Source organism: Hyperolius riggenbachi, chromosome 1 (assembly GCF_040937935.1).
Source record: "Hyperolius riggenbachi isolate aHypRig1 chromosome 1, aHypRig1.pri, whole genome shotgun sequence".
NCBI classification, from domain to species: domain Eukaryota; kingdom Metazoa; phylum Chordata; class Amphibia; order Anura; family Hyperoliidae; genus Hyperolius; species Hyperolius riggenbachi.
In genome coordinates, this window is record NC_090646.1 from 135,687,769 (window position 1) to 135,713,237 (window position 25,469).

The following is a 25,469-nucleotide window of genomic DNA, read 5'->3' on the forward strand; positions in this document are numbered from 1 at the left end:
TTTAAGAAAAAGGCTTTATTTCCAGCCTTCTGGATGTTAAAGAAAAAAAAACAAGACAGAATATGAGATACACCATAAAAAACAAAACAAAACAAAAAATATGGCAGATAAATCGCGTAGTAAACTAAAGTGGTATTCAGGCCTCAGGAAGAGAACTCTGAATTAGAGGTTTCTTGGGTAATTTGTGTCCATTCTGCACAGATAAAACTGTGTCTTTGGGAAACGCTTTTGTGCTTGGCAGCGGCTGTCCTACAGGTAAATAAATAACCGTGTCTGGAGCGACCAGTAGATGACACACACGATTGGTCGGGAGTTTCACCACTCAAGTTCCACAGGATACTTCCCAGTCAGGCACGCTGTACAGTGGCCAAGAGACGATGTTGAGTTCTTTACTGTACCGTTTAATCCGTTCTGATCTTCTTTATAAGACTTCATACCTTCACGAACGGCAGAGGTCAATCCTTCCACAGATAGATATACAACACTATTCGCACCTAGGATGACAAAACACACACAAGTGACAACTTGGCGGCCATGAGCTTCTACTGGCTATATTCAGCAACCTCTTGAGCTATTGCAGTATAATCTTGTTATAATAAGCTCAGATATATTAGAACTTTGGGTATAGTAAACAAATTGTCCAGGTCCCAGCCATGCACCATTATAAGTATATGGTAGTAACGCCTGATGTAGCAAACCCAGATATAACAGAACTTCAGTTATATTGAGTGAACCGGTTTTTCGGCCCCTTCACTAGTCTGTATCCGGCTATAGTGGAACGTGGGCAGGCACAAGAGTCATGTCAGTCGGAGACCCATTAGCCATGGTTGCTGGGCAGGCTGGCATCCATCCTATCTGCTCACTATCTGCACGCTACTCTTGGCCCACTTTGTTTTTGTTTTCTTACATCAAAGGCACCAGCTGGTACATGGGAGCAAGACCGCAAACTGCATCTACTGGTGAGACCTAGGCTTTCTATGAAAACTGGTGCCACAACAAGCATGCTGGATAAACGATTGTATACACTCCACCAGCTGCATGTAACAGTGCTTAGGGGAAACAACTGGACAAGGCCAGGAGTCACCACAGCTGGAGCAGGTGAGATTACAAAGCATGTGAACATTAACAATTGGGGACAACGGCAGAGGCGGTGCCACAAGACCAATTTCTGAGATAGTTCATGCAGAAATCGATCGGGAATTGGCCTGCGCTGTATGAGCAGCCAACAGATAAGGGGAGGGGAGGGGGGAGGAGAGAGAGAGAGAGATCTTTAACCAACGGAGTCAAACCTTTTTTTCTTGCACATCCAAAAATACACCCGCACAGACTGTATATTGACTAATTTTATGCAGCTCACTTTTCTCTCATGTATGTACAGTTAGGTCTGCCCAATACAAGGGGCTTCAGGGACTGCAGTGTAGGAAAAAACTATATGGCACAAGAAAAGGTTGTGTCCATAAAATGTGCTGCAGAACAAGCCAGGTTTATAGCAAGTTTAATTCCTAAAATTACATGAAAAACTAGGAAGACACTTAGCAAGACATAATGATACAACATTCTGCATATGACAGAATAATCTGCTAACGCACAAACAGACACCATCATGCTGCCAGCTGCAATAGAAGTTCAAGGTTGGCTTACCAATGTACCCTGCCAAGTCACTGAATTCTGGACGGTTTGCAATCAGCTCCTCTTTGGTTGGAATGTTAATCCCCATGTAGCAGGGATGTCGGATGGGTGGAGAAGCCACGCGGATATGAACCTGAAAAGAATCACAGTCACCATCACCAGGCACAGAGGATTTCTACAAGTGGATCATTTTATGTATACTAAATGAATGGCAAGTCACCTGTGGAGCATAAAAGCGTTGCAACCCTAATTTATGAGACAGCAGAGGCCAGAGGTTTACACTATGGGGAAGTATCATATTGCAACTTATAATCATTGTTATACTATTTGTCTTGGTGGAAATACATCTAAAAACTTTGCAGCTTCATATCCTACGATAGGGAAACAGATGGACAATGTGATTCCTTCCCAACTCCCCCTAAAAGAAAAGAAGGATAGAGGGAGAGTGGCAGATGCAGCAATGTTAGGGATGGTTCAGATGGGGTTTTTCCAGGGGGCACAGTGAGCTGCTTTTGAACACTTTTCGGCAACCGAGCAGTAAATCATTTGACATTGGTTCGCATCGGTTCCCACCGTTCAGTCGTCCCGGCTTGAGCCCTATAGAGCGAGACAGAACCTCGAAAATGCAACCATTGCTGAATGCTACATGCAGCATCTCAGGAATTTTGTTCAACCACGCAATCGCCGGCACACACAGAGGAATGCCGATATTCTTCTCAATCTGGGGCACATTTCATCCTGGCGTTAAAGGGGAACTGAAGAGAGGGGTATATGGAGGCTGCCATGTTTATTTCCTTTTAATACCAGTTGCCTGGCAGCCCTGCTGATCCTCTGCCTCTAATACTATTAACCATAGCCCCTGAACAAGCATGCAGCAGATCAGGTGTTTCAGACTTTAAAGTCAGATCTGACAAGACTAGCTGCATGCTTGTTTCTGGTGTTATTCAGATACTACTGCAGAGAAATAGACCAGCAGGGCTGCCAGGCAACTGGTATTGATAAAAAGGAAATAAACATGGCAGTCTCCGTATACGTCTTAGTTCAGTTCCCCTTTAAACAGCGGGGTAAGACACCAGCAGCCGTCCCTCCGAACCACCCCTTACCTTCCCTCCAACTGTACTCTGGACACATCTCCTGCACCCTAAACATTTAGGCCTCTTTCTGTTGGGCACTTCAGCCTCCCATGAGAGTCTGTTAAAAGGCAGTGTTTTATTACTCCATGGCTGTCAGGGTTTGACCTATCTGATAAGGTTACCCAGAGGTAAAACGTGCGAGGTCACATCCAAGCACAGCCGCACTCAGATGATGCACAGTGGTCCCCTCTCCACTGTCCCTACAGAGTACTAGCAATCACCCAGCCGATGCTCGGGAGCTGCTCACAGGCAGCAAATTAAAGTCCATCAGCTTCCCATATGATGGAGGCCTTCGTTCCATAGGGCTCAGTGAGCGCTCACCTCCTTGGCTCCAGAATCTTTCAGCAGTTTGATGATCGGGGAGATGGTGTTGCCTCTCACAATAGAGTCATCAATCAGCACTATTCTCTTCCCAGCAAAGTTATCAGACAGGACACCAAACTTTTTTGCAACACCAAGTTGGCGTAGTCTCATATTAGGCTGAATGAAAGTGCGTCCAACATAGCGATTTTTGCAGAGTACTTCAACATACTGGATGCCACACTAAAAATAAAGGAGAAGTAATTAGCAAACTATACATGCTGTTGGGAGGAGTCAGTAAAGAAGAAAAAAAAAAAACACCAACAATTACCTTCTCAGCATAGCCTAAAGCAGCAGGGGTTGCAGATTCTGGCACAGTACTGACCAGGTCAGCATCCACTGGAGCTTCTATAGCGAGCTGCTGGCCACACCTCCGCCTGACTGAGTACACCATCTGTCCTATAGGATGACAGTTACCATTATGTTCCAGCAGACAGAGAATACAAATTTCAGTAAACCTGCTTTAAAAATACAAACCCCTAAAGTGAAAATAAATAGATGAGAAACAAATTGTATCTAGGCTCATACTCCAGGAAAAAAAACATGCCAGAGTTATGTTTAAATCTACTTTTTAGATCTTTAATGTTTCATAGTCTCTGCTCAATGACACAGTCTTTGAAGTAGGTCAGAGCTAAAAATCCATGAGGTTTTGACCTTTTTTTATTTTTTCCCTGCACTCGGAAGCTGTTCTCTGCAAGGAAAGAGTTTTATGGCTGTAATTCTTTATTAGGGAATGTTATGCTACAGTGACCAGGTCTTGACTGGAGAGAAACTGTCACATACCTGAATATTAACTCTTTCAGGCAGAGAAAAAAAAACCTGATAAGAGACCAGATAGATCTCCATTTTGGACTAGGCATCTGCAAATGTATGTCCACTTTACTTGTGCACTGGACCATACAAGAGGAAGAATAATGTATGTCAGTGAAGTCACGCTGTGTTCACTAAGCAGTCAGGAAGTGGGGAGTTAAAACAGAAATCAGCCACTCTGGACCATCGAACAAGGAAACATCATGGCCTACCTTCAAAAATGGAGTCTGGTCGTGCAAAATAAACATATTCAAAGATACAGAATGCAGATGGGTCCTTCTCGCTGTGTCGGGGGACAATATCCAAAGTCTGCAATCCATTACGCGAGATCTTCAATATTTCTCCAGGTAAAACTTCCCTGTAATACCTAGAGAGGAGTAGGAAAATGGGATATTCTGGCTTAGTTCACACACAAATCTGTACATTTCCAGTCCAATCCTGTACTGTCAGTTCTGTATCAGTTTTACCTGTCTGGATTGGAACTGTACACCTTTTATGTGTGAACACTTTAAAAAGAAACTTAGGTGAAGGGCAATGCAATGTGATACCAAAGCCGAAGCATATATTAAAACAGGGAGCAGGCATGTATTAGGTGCAGTCCCCATGCCCCCCGCTCCCCCCATTCTCTTCCACCCCCTCCTTAGTGCCCTAGTACCCCCCCTGGCAGCTGAAGATTAGGGTTGATCGTAATTTATAAAAAAAAAATGGCCTGGTCTATAAGAGGGGGGGGGGGGGGGGTTGTTAAGCCTGTGGTCCTTAATAGATTAAAGATGCTATCACATAAAAACATGATAAAACAATAATGAAGCAGTGATAAGAGACACATGGTGCTGAAGACCACTCAGCAATTATTTAGCGTTTATGGACAGGCCATGAAGGAGGTTCTCAGGCAATTATAAAACCTTAAAAAGATCTACACTAAATAAAAAGTTATTTGGGTGGTGTTCACAAATATTGTTGTAATACTTACTCAGCACCAATAGACAAAAAGCTACAGGATTCAGAGGAGACCACCCAGCCTTCTGTGTCGGTGGGATTTTTCTCTGTAACAGAAAAGCCAAAAACATTCAAAGCCTGGAAAATTGTCTCACTCGTTTACCATTAAAAGCCTGACAGGTATGGGACACTATTAGGATATATTCCTTAACCACTTTATCCACAAGTCAGTAGATATACGTCCTCTGTGACTTCATCTAAGCCACAAGTCAGTAGATGTACGTCTTGTAGCAGAAGCAGTGCTGTGCAGGATTGGGCTTGCTCCTGTGCACATTTCTGGCACTATCTGATGCAGCACAAATTGGTGAATGGGAATATATGTTTCCTGAGCTTATGAGATTGATTTTTACTATTAAAAATAATTTTATTTTCTCATTTCATAGTGAAAAATACACTCTGTAGCATTATTTCAGAATCAAATATCTTCACCATAAATTGTGACCGGAACATAATCTAAGTTTTGTGATAAGCAGTAAGAATAGCCAAACAAAATTTGTGTTTTTTATCTACAGTAGCACCTTTATTTTTAAACTGGAATTGGCAACACTGAGAAATAAATGCTTTTTCTATTTTTTTCTTTGTTTTCCCATTCAAATTCATAGAAAACAAGCCTATTTTGTCTTGAAAAAAAAACCAAATCTATATTTCATTTCTGTGTCGTAAGTAGAGATAAAGTTATTTCTGATTAAATAAGGACATAGCTAAACTGTCAAAACTGCTCTGGTCCATAAGTGGGAAAAAAGGTCTGGATGCGAAGTGGTTAAATGTCAGCCAACATTGGGATTCAGGAGTGGGGAGCTTCTGTAGGGATGGATGTGGATGATGTCTGTGGCACCTGATGGGAGGTTTGTTGGTCATCAGCTAATACATATTTAGAGCAAGTCCTGCCACCAGGAGTCTACATCTGTGTAGGAAAAGATAGCAGCTTTCCGTAATGGTGTGCCCCAACAATCACTTCGATTATTCAAGGAATCATATTGTTAATGTCCACCCTAATACTGCCATAGATCCTGAACAAGCATGCAGGTCAGATGTTTGACTTGTTTGCCGCATGCTTGTGGGCAATGGAGATGCTACTGATGCATGAAAGATCAGCAGGATGCCAGGCAACTGTTCTTGTTTAAGGGGGGGGGGGGGGGGATTATGACAGCCTCCATATGCATCTCACTTCAGGTGTCCTTTAACACTACAAGTACTAAATCATGTGGCTCCATGGCAGACAGATAGTCCTGCCAATTCCTGGCAGTACAGAGAGACTTACTGAGGTCGCAAAGCTTGCCAGGCTTACACAAGTAGAAATCAGCTGGCTCCAAGGGTGGAAAATTACATAAAGCAAACTTGGAAGGGATTCTCTCTCTTGTACTCACACCCCCCAGTCATCCGGGGTCAGTTATCAACACAGCTTTCTCTGGGAGACTGAACATTCCGAACCAAGTAAATCAGGGGCAGAACAGAACTATTTATGTGGTTTCATGGTCACCACTCCATCGGGGCCATAAAGCCTGAAGATATGAGGCTTGTTATTGGTACACTGAGGTTTGGTTTAGTGAAATGCCAACCTATTATGTGTGTCACACAGGAGATTAGATTATGCTGTGAGAAAACAAGCCAGTACCATGGAGGTCACAGTACAGTTATCACTGCATGCAGGAGACTAGTTGAAGTTTTGTTTTCTAGAACCAGTAAGAAGGCAAAAGAGCACACATATTAAAAAGCTAATGTAATAACATATTGTATATTTATACAGCACTGACCGAACACACGGAATCCAGCGCAGGAGATTTGGGCGCAGCCGGCGCTACCATAGGCTGTAATGGGAATTGCGGCTATAGCGGCACACAGGGAGCAACTTCGGCGCCGTCAGAAGAAGCAGCTGAATTTACTTTTAAAACACTATAATTCGGCCTCCAGCAATTGCTGGAAGCGGATTTCTTTCATTCCCCACCATCCATGGCGGCCTGGAGGGGGAATAGTATTTAACACGGCCGGGAGCTTGTGCAGCAGCAGGATCAGCCATACCGGCTGTATCCTGCGCCCAAGTCTCCCGCGCCGATTCCTCTTGTACACGCGCTGACATCTTTCACACAGTTTTACCTCAGGTATATAGTCATTTCAGTAACTGTCCTTTGTTCGATTCCACATAACCCTGTATATACACCTTGTGGTGGGAAACCATACTGCAGAATTTCTGCCAGCCATAGAGTACTCCAGTGAACCTGAGGTGAGAGTGATACTGATCTATTTGGCTGCAGTGGTGTCTGAATAACCCCAGAAACAAGCATGTAGTTAATCTCATATCTGACAATGTCAGAAACACCTGATCTGCTGCATGCTTGTTCAGGGTCTATGGCTGAACGTATTAGAGGCAGAGGATCAGCAGGACAGCCTGGCAACTGGAATTGCCTAAAGTGTACCAGGGCGGATTAAAAGAAAAAAGTTTTATACATACTTGGGACCTCCTTCAGCCCCATCCGCTCGGATCGCTCACACACCGCCGTCCTCTGCTGTCTGCAGCTCTGATACGCAGGAGAAGTGAGCCCTCTACGCATCTCTCCAGTGGCTGCAGGAAAGATACGCAAAGAGCGCACTTCTCTTACGTCAGACTGGCCCCGACTGACAGAAGTGACGGGAACTGGTATCGGAGCTGCAGACATCGGAGGACGGCGGTGTGGGAGCAATTAGAGCAGATGGGGCTGGAGGAAGCCCCAGGTATGTATACAATTTTCTTTTAATCAGCTCTGGTTTCCTTTAAAAGCAAATATATAACACAGCCTCCCTATACCTCTCACCTCAAGTTCACTTTCAACCCAATCTGTAAATATTTAAAGGGAACCTGAATTTAGAAGAATATGGTGGCTGCCATCTTCATCCCCTTCAGAACCATGCCTGTCATGCTGAGCTTTCGGCTTTAGTTATTTTTTTGAGTCACACACCTGTAACAAGCATGCAGCCAGTTGAGTCCGAGCTTCTGTTCTGCATGCTCATTCAGGGCCAGTGACTTAACAGTAGACAGGAAGATGCCAGGGGACCTCGCAGGCTACAGGGGTGCTGGAGGAAGCCCCAGGTAAGTCCAAATTGCGATTTTAGCCTGAGCTCAGATCCCTTTAAAGTGGCATTCTCACTTCTTAAAGTGGCGATCTGCAGCAAACTGGCCAACAGGATGTTTAGAGAAACCCACTGGCCACAAGGGAGATTGTTGGCATTTCTTTCAATTTTCAAATGGCAAACGAATTCAGCAATATATAAAATACTGGGGATTATAAATATGGCAGTCAGTTTGGAGCATGGATTTTAGCTAAAACTGGCATCAAAAGTGAGTAAATCTCAGTGTACTTGATTACCAGTGGTTGAGACATTAATGGCTGTTTGTCGAGTTAATTGAGAGGACAGCAAATTTACACTGTTATACAAGGTGCACACTGACTGCTTTACACTGTATCAGTGCCATATCTTCAGTGCTGTCCCATGAATAGAATAAAATACAATATTTACAAAAATGTGAGAGGTTTACTCACTTTGTGAGATACCCTAAGAAGTGTGTATGGGAGCTTGTGATGTTGCCGTGTCAAATTACCTCTTTCTTCACTGGTCATCGGAAGCAGCCGCCCGATAGAGAGAGGCCTATTGCCATAAGGGTCCCGTACAGCATAGATAGCATCATTGTGCATAACAAGCAGCGAGTAGGAAGTTGGTGTCTCGTTCATTAAGTTCCTAATTCTGAAATAATAATAATAATAATAATAATAATAATAATAAAAAAAAAAAAAAAAAAAAAAAAAAGAGAGAATGGCAACTTTTTAAAAAACATTAACAATTTTTTTTTCAATTGGGGGTGGGGATAAAGTTTTTTTTTTTTTTTTAAAGGTAATCTTTTATTAACTAAGAAGTAAAAAGCACAAACAGCAGCAGCAGCAGCAATCTGAGACTACCAAAATACAGCTTTATTAGTGGGAAGGAGGTAAAATTAATTTGGGTGGCAAGTTGTATGACCTAGCAATAAAATCGTTAAAGTGGCGGAGTGCTGATTTGTAAAAAAAAATAAATATTTTGATTTTCTCACGAGGTCTCTTTGAAAAAATTTTTTTTGAATTGTTCCTACAAAAACGAATAATTCAAATTTTTTGCCTGTTCATGTCAGCGGATCATTTGCAAGTCGGTGACTACCTGTAATTATTGCCCCATATTTACAGAGCTCCTGTGTCCCCAATTACAGACATAAAATGAGCCTTACATATTTAGGACTGCTGCTACAAGTGTCAGCACAGGGGAGACAGAGGTGCTATCCAATCAGGCGTGCCACACACACAAAAAACACTTACCGTGCTATCCAATCAGGCGTGTGGTCTTCTTCCAGGGGAGGGGTGAAGGCTAGTAACTGTGTGATGAGCTCACTATCTGAACTTGTGGACAGACCAATGCCATGACGCATCAACTGAAAAATAATTCAAAATTACTTTATATCCATGACACCTCTTTATACAACTAAGTACAATATCAATATTTTCTATAAACATAGAAATGTTACACAAAGAAACCCTCTGTGGATCCACACAGCTCAATTGTTATCTTACCGTGAAAATATTTTATTCCAACTTACCCAGCCACGTTAAAACTGCAGTGAGGTGAGGAGGGGGGGGGGGGGATTTTCAGCTATTGAGCACTGGCTAATATCGATATTTTACCTAAACCTCTTCTCACACCAACACCGACCCCCACCTACACCCCTATTACCACTGATCTGCGCTGCTAAAAAAAGTGTTCCTCCGCTGGTATCAGCGCTACCTTTCACAAATTTTCAATGGTAAACTAATTATATCCTGCACCTCTGGCACCCAAATGGTACACTGGGCGCTGCTATTAACATTGCGGTGTATGCACCGCCCAAATTACTGAAGCGCGGTGGCGCCCAAATTAACAATTTTTCATTGTAGTAGGTGGAGTCACAGCTCAGCTTGCAGTTTCCCACATGAATACTTCTCACCGCCTATCCCTTGCATGGAGGTTTCAAACTCTGGTAAGAAAACATGAGCCAATTAGAGGGAGATGTTGAGCAGTGAGCACATGGATGCATCAGTACAGAAAAGATTTTCAAGGTGCACAACTGACATACATGCTAGGAACATGGAAGCTGACAGTTTATCACTAAGGCTCGGTTCCCAATTGTGCCTGATCACAGGGAATAGTTCTGCGCAGTTCGCCGCGGCCCACATGGCCATGATTGACAGGAGCTTCTCGCAGCCACAGTAAGGCCGACCTGAATACTGATCGGAGGTGCCAGCGTGGGACAGTCGGCAGCAAGGGGCTGGAGAAAGCCCCAGGTGAGTAAAGCTAATTTTTACTTTTTTTCCCCCTGATAACTCCTTTAAGCCAACATTTGCTATTGCAAACACCTCTGATAGTAGAACAGTAGCCCTACAAACCTTGTTTGCTGGACCCGCATTTACTAAAGGCCAAATCTAAATGCCTGTAATGGTCAGTAAAAGTATGCTGCACCATATATAGCTGGAGCAAGACTGAAATGTGCTCATCAACTTAGCACAAATACCAACTCTAATGACTTTATGAGCCGATTCACACTACAAGAGCTTTTCTAAGCACTTTGTGATTTTAAAAGCTCTTGCTAATGTTATCCTGTGTGCGTTCCAACTGGAGTGATGTGATTTTGTAAAACTCACCCATAGCATTGTATTAGCAGGAGCTTTTCAAATCACTAGCGCTTAAAAAGCTCTTGCAGTGTGAACCAGCCCTGACAAATATAAATAATGACTCAGGCACATTATGTAACAAATTAATTATATTATTCTACTGATCACACTCATCAGGGCAAGAAAGCTTGTGTGGAAGTTTCACTAGAATTACGTATTCGGCGTGGTTGGGTTGTTGGTTGTAAGTAGTGAGGTGTTGGATTTGGTAGTACTGGGCTTTGGGTACAGGAACCAAAAATGTTTGCCAAAATTGAACAAACCGTCAAGAGGAAAAGTGAAGACTAGCAAAATAAAGTAGAGTTCGGATTATCCAGAACTCAACTAACCAGCACAAATCACCAGCAGTACTCAGTGGTGAAGGCCAACTTTCTAGGCAGTTTGTGACCTCTGCTGTGCTTAAGTTAATAAACTTTCAAATACTGCATTTCAACATTTAATACAGAGTTCATGGCATGTATATAGAGTGGAAATTGTACTGTATGAGCTAGGCCTATATTTAAACAGAGTCTCAAGCAACCAGAAAGTACACTTATGTGGCATCAGCCGATCCCCATCAGTGTCAGATAACCAAGACTCTACTGTTATTTATGCAAAAAAGTCTGCGAGTGGTGAAGAGACAAAGTGAATACCCTACCTACAGCAGTGCAAAGAGTTTACCGAAAGAAATGGAGCCCTAAACCGAGGCCCTAAGAAAATAACCTTGTGGTTATGGGTTTTCTTTTTTTAAGTAGGGAAAAAAAAAAAAAAAAAAAAAAAAAAAAGTGCTCAAATCTGCATAGTGTAGAAACTCAGCACAAGTCCATGGTATGTAGAATTTCAGTCACATATTTCTCATGCAGGTGTCAAGCAAAAGAAAGGAGTGAGTGGAAACTCATAAAACAAGCAACATTTATACGTGCTCTATAGGCAGCGTCAGTGTTAGGCCTCTTGCACACTGCAAGCAAATCAGATTCAGATTCAGATTTTTAATCTGTTTTTACATCCGATTCCGATTCAGATTTTTAATCTTAACTGCATGCTGCGTTTTTTGATCCGTTTTTCTGTTGAATGTATTCAAGGAAAATCGGAAACGGAATCGGAATCGGAATCGGAAACGGAATCGGAATCGGAATCGGAAAACGGATTTGCAGTGTGCAGGGAGCCTTAGGGAGTCTTGCTGGCTTACCGAACAGGAAGAGCCGAGATTAGAACCCAGGTCTCCTGTGTCAGAGGCAGAGCCCTTTACCAGTACACTATCCAGCCAAAAGGAAACATGGACAGGAGTACAGAAAGGATTCACTCGGATGATGAGGATTTAGATGGTCAGGTTTATATGGATTTGTCCAGGTTTATTGAATGTTAGTCATTTTCCATACAAGTGTGACAAAAGATCAGAAAATCGATAAGAAACACACACCAATATTCCTGCAGCAGAACTGAACACATGAATACAGTTTTTGGAAACTGCAGTAAGCTGTATCACCATCAGAAACAATATGCAGTCATTGTGTAACATGCATGCAGCCAGCCACGCACAACTGATTACGCCTTCTCCTGCCAGTCACATTTCTGCCTGGAGGCCACACATAATTACACAAGATTTCACATGCTGCCGTACAAAGGGCATCACAATGACTTCCACAAGAAGAACTAGAACTCTACAAAAGTCACACAGCTTGGGAAGAGGTTTTGTAATCTTAGTTCTTTAGGCCCCAACAAAGTGGAAAAGGATAAGAAATGGTTTGAGGCATTTTTTTAGGTCTGTGTCCTCACTGGAGACGTTTCACATCACTTCCTGTGGTGTTTGAGGGCTGTTTTCCACTACACAATCACAAATGGAAATTGCATGTGATTTTTTTTTTTTGATGTGTGATTCCATGCATTTTTATAGCGAGTTTACAGATCCCATGAAGAAAAAGTGAATTGCATATGGGCCCACAGTGGTAAATAGGTGCACGTTTGCCCACACAAGAAATAGCAGTCCATCTAAAATTGCTGTTTACACTAAAGCTGTCTGTACACGTTAGAGAACTGCTGAAAACAGAAAGAGGTACAAAGTGGGAGAAGAAAAAAAAAAAAATATTTGGCAACGATTTTTAACCACGAAGACTGATCTACCCTGACAGATCTGTTTGGATGATAATTGGTGTAAAGGTGGCCACACCATACCATTTTTTAAATATCTGTTCAATTTAAGAATTGCAATTTTTCTGACTGATTGTAACATTTCAAACATATGACCAACGTACCACACACCTATGTTTAATTTTTCCCCAATTATGATAAAAACGATTGGAAATGGAGAAAATTGCTAGGGTGTGTGTATTAATAAATTGACAATCCAACAAACACACCATACAATCTTTAGAAAATTTGAAGAAAAATTTCCAGTATTCCCGAAGGAAAAAAAAAAATGGAAATCCAATCAGATTTTTCAGTTGAATGAGAGAAAAAAAAATTCGATTTTATTTTCAGGAGATCCGATCATATTTATCGAGGTGAAGTAAAATTGGATCATTTTATTGCATCGGGTGTGGCCACCTTCAGTTCAGAAGTTGTTTGCATCAGAGAATAAAGATCGCTCCATTCGAAAACCTCACGTGTGGATAATTACTTACATCCGGGTACTCAGTTTTGATGTTCCGCCAAGGATCTGGTCGTTGTACCATGTTGCTGTCAGATGTCTTTCTCAGCATTATTGTCGTACAGGTGTACGAAGCTTAATACAAGCAGTCACATCCCACTCACTTAATCTGAACTGGCCACTTAACAGTACACCATTTCTGGTTGGGTACAGTTCACTGCGTAGCCAATGGGAGTTCCCTACAGAAGTATTTCAGGAATGTTACCGAATGATGAGCAGTTCATGCTAATACACCCAGGGAGAATGAGCCTTTAGTCAGGCAAATAAAATATGAATTGTTAATACTTACCATCCATCAGCTAACAAGCTCAAGCAGGACTATATACACTCCTGACAGAGATGCTGAGCCAATCTAGACTAAACATGCAGGGGGATTAGACACTGACAGCTCTTCCTTTCCACCAGAGTAAACTAGATGGGCATAGCCTGCATTCCCTGCTGTATATAGGGGCCTGCAGACCAACTAGTAATGATGGGACTTATGTCACAACTACCGTATGTGCGTTGCATAACACACACTACAATTGTGCATGAACTTCAATGGACACAGCAAGCATACCACACGTTAAAGTGGTCTGAAACTCTGACATAACATTCAATAGAAATGCGTTTTCCTACTTTTTATTACTAATACAGTTATCATATTTGCTTTTGTGCACTAGTATTATTGTCTGTCTACAAATTACAAGTTTCCAAAGTGTAGTTTATCTTGCCCTGAAACCTGCCATTGCATTTTACTCTATTATAACTGCTTTTTATTATATATGAAAAATCTTCTAATGAGCTATTCTGAACACTGTTTGTGCATGAAGCAGAGACAGCTTTTCAGAGAGTGTTTGTTTACACCCCAGCGTTGATACATTTGTGTTTAACAAGTAAAAAAAAATAAAAATACTGTTATCTGCAGTTTGAATGCGGATTTTAAGCTGAATAGCAGGACAAAATGCTTTGCTTAACCATTTCAGTGATGTTCTGCTAGAATTTTCTCTGGGATAGTAGCTTTCAAGCTTTGAGGAATCTTTTAGAGCCAAGTAGAAATGCTGACTTTCAGACCACTTTAATTTAGAGCCTGCATGCAGAGTTAATATAACGCAATCCGTTGCACAACGCAGAGAGGTGAACAGGCCCAATAGAAATGTGTGGGCTGTGAGCGGACATGCAGAATTATTACCCCAAGTGGGAAACCAAACCTTGCAAAGTAAGTAAAATGGTGTGATGAAGTCTCGGGGGTTGCTTGATGAAAACCCTCCCCTCAAACCCCAAGTCACTATTTTCCTGTTGAGAAGTCATCACCTATTTGGCAAACAGAGCAGATGTATTGCTACAAAGCAGCAGACTAACAAAGCCTGTGTAGCTGCTACAATATTCACAGGCCATGCGGTTACTTTCAGGTATCTATAACTTAGCTTTACATCACCCAAAATCTAAAATCACGTGAACTACAGAGGCCAACCGCTGCTGCAGCCTCGCAGTTAACCTTTTGATTGCCACATCACTGAGGCCCCTTTCACACGGGCAACTGACAGGCAGTGAATTTACTGCCCGTCAGCTGCTTTCTTGCACCGGCACTGGACAGGCGGCCCCCCATGGAGTCAGATTTGAGCACTCAGACTTGACCTGTCATCTTACCGGGCAACACCACCACATGTCAGCTCTTAACACACATGGTGTTGCTACCGCTGCAACTCGGCTGCATTTAAATTGCACCCGAATTGCACTGGCATATGGCAGACAGGAGACTGAATTGCTCAGCAAGCGTGCAGTTTAGCCTCCTTCTGAAAGAGGCCTTAAAGCAGTGGGATTTTGCTCAAATCTGCCATTGATCAGTTAAGCACCTGATTTGTACCAGTACAATGGTAGCAGGGTCGGGGGTTCAATCAATTCAGAGTTTAGAAGCAAGCAAGGAGTGTGGGATGGCAGGTTGCTCACTGGTGAAGGTCAAGGAGATGCAAATAATTCCAAGTTAAAGAGACACTGAAGCGGAAAAAACATTATGATATTATGATTTGTATGTGTAGCACAGCTAAGAAATAAAACATTAAAGGGGAACTGAAGAGAGAGGTATATGGAGGCTGTCATGTTTATTTCCTTTTAATCAATACCAGTTGCCTGGCAGCCCTGCTGGTCTATTTCTCTGCAGTAGTATCTGATTAAAACCAGAAACAAGCATGCAGCTAGTCTTGTCAGATCAGACTTCTAAGTCTGAACCACTGAAACACCTGATCTGCTGCATGCTTGTTCAGGGGCTATGGCTAATAGTATTAGAGGCAGAGGATCAGCAGGGCTGCCAGGCAACTGGTATTGTCTAAAAGGAAATAAACATGACAGCCTCCATATACCTCTCTCTTCAGTTCCCCTTTAAGATCAGATACATCAGTGTAATGGTTTCCAGTACAGGAAGAGTTAAGAAACACCAGTTGTTATCTCTATGCAAAAAAAGCCATTAATCTCTACGACTTTCAAAGTTGTGGAGAGGGCTGTCTTCTGACTTTTATTATCTCAACTGTAAGTGAACTGTTTTCTTTTTCTCTGCCAGAGGAGAGGTCATTAGTTCGCAGACTGCTCTGAAAGAATCATTTTGAATGCTGAGTGTTGTGTAATCTGCACATATTATAGAATGATGCAATGTTAGAAAACGCACCATATACCTGAAAATAAAAATATGAGAATATTTTCTTTGCTGCTAATCTTCTAGTAATTATTCATAGTACACAACCAACTCATATCTTTTTTTTTTTTTTCGCTTCAGTGTCTCTTTAAGGCAGGGTGATGCAAATTTATGCACAAGGTAATTCATCCAGTACCATTAGGGGAGCCTTTGATTGCATCATCTGAATTATTGGCATCCCATTTTCCATCCCTACTGAGCACTACTCCCAGGCTAAATTTCCTGAGCATAATCGTGTGCCAGATAAGGTGGCATATCAAACCATGCATGACTGGTTTTAGGATTTTTTTTCCAGAGGCTGGCACATCCCATGAAATACTTTGTTACATAATTTAAAATTCAAAGCCAACCTTTTGGAACCGTGTAGGGTCCCTTTACCAAGGCAATACGTGCTCTAGGCACTAATCTGTCAGCCGCACACTGAGCAATACTGCTTTCTTCGCAGATCTGGGTTAGATCACCTCTAAGCACTCACACTTTGTGTGATCACTTAATGCACATCACAAACTGAGTGCTTAGAGGTGATCTCACCCGGATCTGCGAAGAAAGCAATATTGCTCAGTGTGCTGCTGACAGATTAGTGCCTAGAGCACATATTGCCTTGATAAAGGAACTCTACGCAGTTCTGAAACGTTGGCTGTTAAATGTAACAAAGTATTGCGTGGGATGTGCCAGCCTCTGTACATACCGTATAGGTCTATCGGGGCGTCATCCCCTTTCTTCTGCTGCAGCCAGGGCCGGCCCACCCATGAGGCGGGGTGAAACTTTTGCCTCAGGCGGCATTTCTGGGGGGGGGGGGGGGGGCGGCACTTTAGTAGCAGGAAGTGACGTCAGTGGAGCGAACGCTGGAACGAGGAAGTGGTGAGCGATCCCAGCCCGTTGCCTCTTACAATAGCTGCAGCCAGCAACGTAACTTTTTAAAGCTGGAGGGGAGCGGAGGACGGGGGACCCAGGCGAGGGAGGGGGGGGGGGGGGGGGTGTCCGACACCCCTCCCCGCCGCTAGGCCCAATACCCCCTTCCTGCCCGCTATCCCCTCCAGGTCGGGCGGCCCCCCACACCCACGGCTTGGGGGGGGGGGGGGGGGGGGGGGCGGTGATTTCTTTAAAGATTGCCTCAGGCGGCAAAAAGTCTAGGGCCGGGCCTGGCTGCAGCACTCCAAAGGACACTTAATGGTCTAATCCCATAGGAAGTGCGAGACAACCAGAAATGTGGAGTCGGTCCAAAAATCCACCGACTCCGACTCCTCTAATTTGCATATTACAATTTTGTTGATCAAAAGTATGCAACGTGAAATTCGTCTCTTAACTGCCAACGCTTAGGAATTTTACAAGACAACTGAAGTGAGAAGGATATGTAGACTACTAGATTTATTCCCTTTAGACTAAAACTAGTCCTTGGTAAGCGTACTTGTAAAAGGTACAAACCGGAACAAAGAACATCTATCAGGCCCTAGGCAATGTAACTGTGGGTACATGTAAGAGTGATGTGCATGTACTCTGCAGGAGATTGAGGAGATTCTTCCTCTATTACACATTCTTCATGTACAATCTGAACCAGGTTTATGGGGTGATAGACAACACCTCTGTGTTCAATGTGCACAACATTCTCAGTGGATTCCCTGAAGCTCTGTGGGGAGTGCATATGTAGAGTATAGTACTACTGTGTAACAAAGTAAACCTGAGACAGATGAAATTAAAGTTTTGTACATACCTGGTACTTCCTCCAGCCCCCTTCAGGCTAATCAGTCCCTCACTGTCCTCCTCTGCCACCTGGATCTTCTGCTATGAGTCCAGGTACTTGAGCCAGTCTGGCGTTGTGCGCATGCACACACTCCGCCGCCGGGAGCTTACTACACCTGCGCAGCACTATTACGCAGGTGCAGAACGCTCCTGGCTGTAGGAGCGGCACGTGGCTGGACTGTGCTAACTGGCTGAATTACCAGGACTCATAGCAGAAGTTCCAGGTGGCGGAGGACAGCGAGGGACTGATTGGCCTAAAGGGGGCTGGAGGAAGCCCCAGGTATGTATAAAACTTTACTTTTCATCCGTCTCGGGTACCCTTTAATTTGTAGTCACCAAACCAAATTTTAACAACATATTAAATTATTGGATTTCATGAGCAAAGGGAGTGCATACATTTGCATAAATCAGAATCAACGCAGAATTATTTCCATCTCATTGACCATCTCTATTAGTGACACGGCTACACATCAAGCTTTATACATACAGCATAGATGTTATTTCGTATATATTGTAAGTTCGCAAGGGCAGGGCTCTCTCCCCCTTTTGTGTCTTGGTAACCATTATACATTTTATTCATCATGTTAATTTTATCACTGTCATTACCAATTCGATAATTTGTATTTTGTATCATTCTTTGTATTTTGTCACTAATTATGTATCTTGTATATTGGTGTACACCATTGTCTGTATTATGTACCCCATGTTTGTTTCTTACTTTGTACAGCGCCACGGAATATGTTGGCGCTTTATAAATCAATAATAGTAAGAGATTCCTGTGTACACATATCTACAGTCACAATCAGATGTGTATATCTGACTTTAAAAATACGGGGACTAAACCACGCAAGCTATGTTGACGGTGTGGAAGGCATGGAGGGCGGCTAGGGCCCCGCTGGCAAGGGAAAATGTACTCTCACCACATACCCTGCTATGGGGAAACATCCAGCTTCAACACTTTATGACTGTACCGGATCCAGTAATTTGGGCGAGCTTTGGAATTAAAACACTAGCTCACATACAGCAGGGGCAAACGATTTTAACATTTGATTCTTTGAACAATTTAATTTGCTAACTCACACTTTTTCCATTACATTCAGCTTAAGCATGCTTATTCTTCACAATTTGGAAGATCCCCCCCGACACTTATTATGGACGATATAGAAAAGCTACTTTTAACTAGAGACTTATCTAAGGTACTCTCAGCAATATATTTAGAACTTCTAACTCTCAACAACACTAAATTAGATAAATGTTTTAACAAATGGCAACTGGTGGTGACAGGACTAGAAAGGGATGAACGAAGTCCTAGAATTATACCTGCCCTCTGTCATTTCAGCCAGAGACCAACTAGTTCAGACTAAGTTTCCACACCAAGCCTACTACACGCTGGTGCGTATGCAAAGGATGGACCAATCCTTTTCGGACATCTGCTGGAGATGTCGGGCGGACCGAGGCTCTTTTGTGCACATGTTTTGGTCGTGTCCTAGGATTATCCCCTTTTGGAAAGATGTACTGTCCATAATCAACAGACTACTAAAAGTTACTCTCCCGCTGGACCCAGGTCTACTGTTACTGGGGAAAATGGAGGAGGATATACTGTCTCACCATAAACGGCTATTGGTTAATACCCCCTGTTTCCAAGCCCGCAAAGAAATACTTAAATTATGGAAAAAACCTTCTGCTCCTACATTAGGAATATGGGCTAAGTCTGTTAACTCCTCTTTGCCTCTATATAAAACTACATACCTGAATAGAAGATGCCCAAAGAAATATTATAAAAATATGGGGAATATGGAAGGCCAGAATTATGGACCCAACGGACTCTGAATTTATCCCAATACTGTTATAATGATTTTAGCTTCCCTGACTTATGAGGAGTAAGCCATGCGGAAGTAGGGGGCCGGGGGCAAATTTAGGGTACGGTCGGTCAGCTTTTCTTTCTCTTTTCCTTCTTTCTTCTCTACTCATGTCTTCCTCTCTGCAGGGTGGTTTCTTGGATACTGGCAACCCAATATGTGACACTAACTTGATACTATAACAGTGTTTATGTAACTGTACTATACCTGACATTTAAGAGCCTTTGTATCAAGAATTTCTCTGATAGATCGTCTTGTTATGATAACCACAACTGTATCTCACTGTTCTATCACACTGTGTTGTAATGTTTTAAAAAAAAAAAAAAACAAAAAAAAAACAAAAAAAAAAACCCTGTTAGACCTACCAGTAATGGGTATTTCTAGGAGTCCTCCAGGACGGCCCCCACATTGAGAGTACACAGGCTCCTCTCTGCAGGAAACACAGACTGAATAAACATTCTTAATTAGAACCACCCCACCCTCCATAAATAGGTGCACCACCCATCATGCCTCACTTTTCCCAGAGAACAAACTATCATGGGTGTACACCCCTAATATATTAATATATTGCTTCCCCTTTTGTGAATAGTAGGGCAGGGTATCCTGGGGGCCGTCCTGGAGGACTCCTAGAAATACCCATTACCGGTAGGTCTAACAGGTATTTTCTCTTTTCGTCCTCCAGTACGGCCCCCACGTTGAGAGACCACAGAGAACTAGTCTTACCCTTAGGGCGGGGTGACACTTTCAGGATTTTTCTTACAACATGATTCAAAACGTCAATCCTGTAGTGTCTTCTGAAATTACTCTGGTGGAATTTGTTATATCATTCGGTAGTTTTCTACCTGCTGGGGTGTAGACATGCTGTATGGTTTGTCTAAGCCCCCATGCCACTGAGCATTAAGGTGTATGTAAAGGCCATATCTTTGCCCTGCAAAGAATGAGGAGGTTGTTTGATCCACACCAGCCTTTAGAACTCTCTAAGTACCCTAAAGCTGCTCGTCTCACATAACATTTTGTGAATTATTAAGCTACTCTTAGAGTTCAGCCTATGAAGAAGAATGGCGCACAATTCCCTATTGTACTCTTGTAGAAATGTTGGCCAAACCAAGGCCAGATAGATCAAGTCTGAAAATGGTAATGGTGTACTGTATACACCCAGTTGGCAGCAAGCCAATAGATGAGCCTAACATTGGTAATGGCCTATTAGATGTGCCTGACACAGGTAATGGCCCATTGGATGAGCCAGCCTGCGGCTGTAATGACTCATTGCTTACACTGCTTTCCAGAAAACAATTCTATAACATATGCCAGATTGGAGTTTGGCCCTGTTCCTTGGAACACAGATGAAATTTTACAGAAGCAACCTGATACGGCAAATTCTATTGCAATAGTAAGTCTATGCAATATTCAGAGCACGATCAATGTGAAGCATTACAACGGATTACAGTAGCTCGATGTGCATGATCACCTTACGTGTGAGTCAGAAGCAGTACAGCAACTTTTCGTTGGCTGGGTGCCTTACTGTATGCAAGGCAAAGGTTGCATAATGTGCAGTGTAACTTTAGTTTCATTGCATTCCTGTAACCCTGTGAACCTGGTCATTCATTGAGTAAGGATCCCATAACCACTCACAAGGATTTGTTAGGTTGATTGATTAGTTTCTGATTCAGATTTCATTCCACACCGGATCCTTGATAGGTGAAATATTATTACCACTATCAACAGCCAAACGTGTCCTACACGCTAGTACCATACAGACTGTCACCCAATGTGAGGATTGTGTTAACTAGCTGCCCAGAACTGATATAAAGCCATTTAAATGATCACATAATGGGTTAGCTTGGAAATCTCTGGCTTCAACGAATGAAGTAACTGAGCATATGTACAGTACCATCACTTCTACCAGCCTCAAAGGAATACTATCGATTCACTTGGGTATCGACAGCACTCCCTTAACCTCCCTGGCGGTTTATTTATTTTGCCAGGGAGGCTGCAATGTGGTTTTTTTTTTTAATAAAAAAAAAATATTTCATGTAGCCAACTGAAAGTTGGCTGCATGAAAGCCCACTAGAGGGCGCTCCTGATCCGTACGTCAGAGCCGCCCGATCCAGCCCCTAGCGCCGGCCGGAACTGTTTGTTCCGGCTGCGCTGGGCTCGGGCGGCTGGGGGGACCCTCTTTCGCCGCTGCACGCGGCGGATCGCCGCGGAGCGGCGGCGATCGGGCAGCACACGCGGCTGGCAAAGTGCCAGCTGCGTGTGCTGCTTTTTTCAGAACCGAAATCGGCCCAGCAGGGCCTGAGCGGCGACCTCCGGCGGCATACCCCGAGCTCAGCTCGGGATTACCGCCAAGGAGGTTAAGCTCTGAACTGACGGATTGGATCGATCCGCTCCGGGACAATGCCAGTTAAGGCCCATACATACGGCGGACTCCCGCGGACGGGTCGCCCGAACGCCCCGCCGCCCGCACACCAAACCGGGCGCGCGCACAGACCGCTGCCCGGACGACAAGACCGCCCGGCGGATCGCTCAGAAGCAGTACCACCACCCGAACGACAGCCCGCACACACGCCCGACCAGGCGCGCGGACGACCGAACGACGGGACGCCCAAACGACCCGCCGCCCGCAAAAATCCGCCGCGTGCACGGGCCCTCAGCCTCAGCTTTGAGGCATTATACCTATCCTGGTATGGAGATCTGGATATTACCAGGTAATCTCGGCGATTTGAGTAGGGCTAGTATTTCTGAATTAAATATTCCAGGCAGTGGTCTGGATCACTATCAGGTGGAACTGAATGTCTTCAGAATGTCCATGACATTGTAAACTCCTGCCAATCACTAGAGCAAAGGCGCAGGCCTTTAGCTAAAAACAAAATATGTAAGGCGGGTCAGCTGGTTAGCATAACCCAGTAACTATTCAAGTAGTTTATGACAGTCTTGCAGCAATACCTGGCCTCTTTGCATTCATGTAACAGGTAAGGACCCCTTCACACTTCATCCATTGTGTTGCCGAGTAATTCTGCACGTCAAGATCACTGGCCACACAATTCTGTGAGCCTGCTCACACGTCAGTTGTTGTAATGGATCATATAATTCTAACTTGCTGCATGCAGGTTTTGTATTACATTCTATGTCCAGTCTCCATTGCAGTTCCCACATCAATTCATGCAATATGTAAAGGGAAGAGTGATTCCAGCCAAAAACAATCAATACTGGGCAGTGGCATAGATAGAGATTACGGGGCCCCATAGCAAAACTATCAAGGGGCCCTCAGATGTAGGCACTCTTTAAGCAATGCCACCTGCCCCTTCCCTATGGATATGAGGTAAATGGGCACTTTGATTATCATGTAATCAACACTGTACCTAGTTCATGGGCCCTGAGATATCTTGGGGTGGAGAAGCCCCCCCAAAAGTTAATGGTGAATACATTAAGTACTATCTGGGCCCCCAATGCTCCAGGCCCCCATAGCAGCTGCTATGAGTATTGCTACACCCCTAATGTTCAGAGGAAGTAGCACCTGGCTGCAGGAAGAAGCTTTTGGGGCCACTCTTTTACAGTTACCATAGACGGAGGGTACCTTGGCACACTCCGCCACCACCGGTTGGTGTAGTAATCATGAGGATAGGAACCCACAAGAGCGTTTAGAGAACGCTTTAAATTGCTAACGACTACTCTGAACACTTTACCAATGTAAATTTAATGGGATAGGTTCCATCTAGAGGGATTGTGATTCGGCAAATAGTAATCGCGGGACATGCAGCGTTGTGGAAGCGTGTCCTTTCCAATTCATTATATAGGAGCAGGAAAATAGCTTCCGAAAGTGCTACCACAAATCGCTAGTGATTGCAACAGTGATTTGCGCTTTATAGTGGGTCCCAGTCCTTAAAGACACACAGTGGTTTGGGAACCATCTAAATAATGCAATACCTGCATTGCATTCCTGTGGCAAGAAAATACCTTTTTTTTATTTTAAACTATTGCACCCATTATGTGCAGAGTGACCTTTTCCAATAGTTTTCAAATGGCAGCAAACCAGAGCAAAAGTACATGACATGCACTAGCCTCAGTTAGCATAGGCTAAAACCAACTAGGCTGTTTTCTATCTCACAAAAGGATAGTTGGCTGCCTTTAATATGCCACCCTTCCAGGGGACCCTCCAAAAGGTGTACAGCCAGTCCATCCATTTATCCATAAGCAATGTAACTCCCAGACAATAGACTTCAGTGTTACATGGCCAACCAAAAAAAATATACGAAATATCTGCATCAGGTAAGCCAGTTTGTAACGCCGCTTAGCGCATTGTGCCAAAGCAACATTCACAGTGTGACGGTGGCTGCGCTTTGAGAAGGGTGTGCAGCACTGTCTGCAGAGAGTTATTGCGCACCATGCGCATCACTAGTTAAGTACGCTGTTCATTGACCGTACACCACCTGCGAACAACCTGCAGTGCTATCTTCCGCTGTAACAGGGAACAGAACGTTCACTGAGAGCCTAGCCTCAGAGTATTATTAAAAGTTACCTTTTAATAATTCAGTCTGAAATCAGCTCTGGGTCACAACCAGCTTGTCAGACACCCAGTTCAGCTTCTTCACACTTTCCATGAGTAACTAGGTAACTCACATGTTAGGACTTAATTACCACACACCTGCACATCAGACTAGTTAGCCTCAATCAGCATAAGCCTGATTAGTGGAGTAACTGAGCATATGAATTCCATGGTAAGTATCTATCAACCTATCTAATTATTATTATTAGACAAATAGGTTTTTATATTATAACCAGATGGATCAGCTTCCCTCCAGGAATGCAGTACCTTTATTTCAGACACCTGCGTTCTATTCATTGAGAGGGTGCAGACCTTATGCATAAAATTTAGAACAAATCAGCTGAAAACAAACGGATGTCTTAACACAGTGTTTCTCAAACCTGTCCTTGTGACTCCCCAACGGTGCATGTTTTGCAGGCAACCTCCTCTATTCACAGGTGGGGTAATTAGTGTCTTAGCTACATGGAATCCACCTAGCTGAAACACTAATTACCCCACCTGTGCATAGGTGAGGCTGCCTGCAAAACATGCACCGTTGGGGAGTCACGAGGACAGGTTTGAGAAACACTGTCTTAACAGATTAGCTTTTCCATAGCAATGCATTGAGAAACAACCTCAGTTTAGTATGCATATGATGTGAAGTGAACAATAGGAACTAATGAGCATTACAATTAAAAGTAAAACATTTTATAAAAGGTAAGCAGCCAAAACCCTTGCACCTATGCAGCAAGCTGTAAGGTTAACAGGGAGTGTGAAGAAAATGCATATAAAAACACCTAGAATTCATTTGCTTCACATATGGTATCTGACTTCTTGCAATCTGTACAGAATACACATAACGTAATAAGGGGAAACAGTTATATCAAACCTGTCCTGGCGCTGTAGAAACCGCATTAGGCGTAGACTGGCCAGACAGTCCTTTCCATAGGTTCAGATGGAGGTATGGTCTAATGCTTCATCCTCACTCTGAACAATCTTTCTCCTTAAAGAGAATCTGTATTTTTAAAATCGCACAAAAGTAAACATACCAGTGCGTTAGGGGACATCTCCTGGTACCCTCTGTCACAATTTCGCCGCTCCTCGCCGCATTAAAAGTGGTTAAAAACAGTTTTAAAAAGTTTGTTTATAAACAAACAAAATGGCCACCAAAACAGGAAGTAGGTTGATGTACAGCATGTCCACACATAGAAAACACATCCATACACAAGCAGGCTGTATACACCCTTCCTTTTGAATCTCAAGAGATTATTTGTGTGTTTCTTTCCCCCTGCAGTTCTCATGCACTGAAGTTTCAGGCTGCTCGTTTCTTCCTGCAAGCAGCTTTGCCTTTGTCTGTAATTCCTCAGTATGTGAAAGCACAGCGAGGTCAGAGGACGATTTATCCAGCTTGTAAAAGATAA

General features: G+C 43.3%; 1 protein-coding gene across 1 annotated transcript in view; it reads right to left on the reverse strand.

Moving 5' to 3' along the window:
• The window catches only part of PPAT (phosphoribosyl pyrophosphate amidotransferase), a gene marked incomplete at its 5' end in the record, with an annotated part of 36,752 nt that continues 11,283 nt past the window's right edge, over nucleotides 1-25,469 (reverse strand). The window contains 8 exons of the mRNA XM_068273013.1: nucleotides 1-494; nucleotides 1,642-1,762; nucleotides 3,084-3,305; nucleotides 3,394-3,521; nucleotides 4,145-4,299; nucleotides 4,903-4,975; nucleotides 8,503-8,645; nucleotides 9,248-9,360. Of these exons, the coding sequence (XP_068129114.1) occupies nucleotides 316-494; nucleotides 1,642-1,762; nucleotides 3,084-3,305; nucleotides 3,394-3,521; nucleotides 4,145-4,299; nucleotides 4,903-4,975; nucleotides 8,503-8,645; nucleotides 9,248-9,360 (1,134 nt within the window). The remainder of the gene's footprint in view (nucleotides 495-1,641; nucleotides 1,763-3,083; nucleotides 3,306-3,393; nucleotides 3,522-4,144; nucleotides 4,300-4,902; nucleotides 4,976-8,502; nucleotides 8,646-9,247; nucleotides 9,361-25,469) is intronic.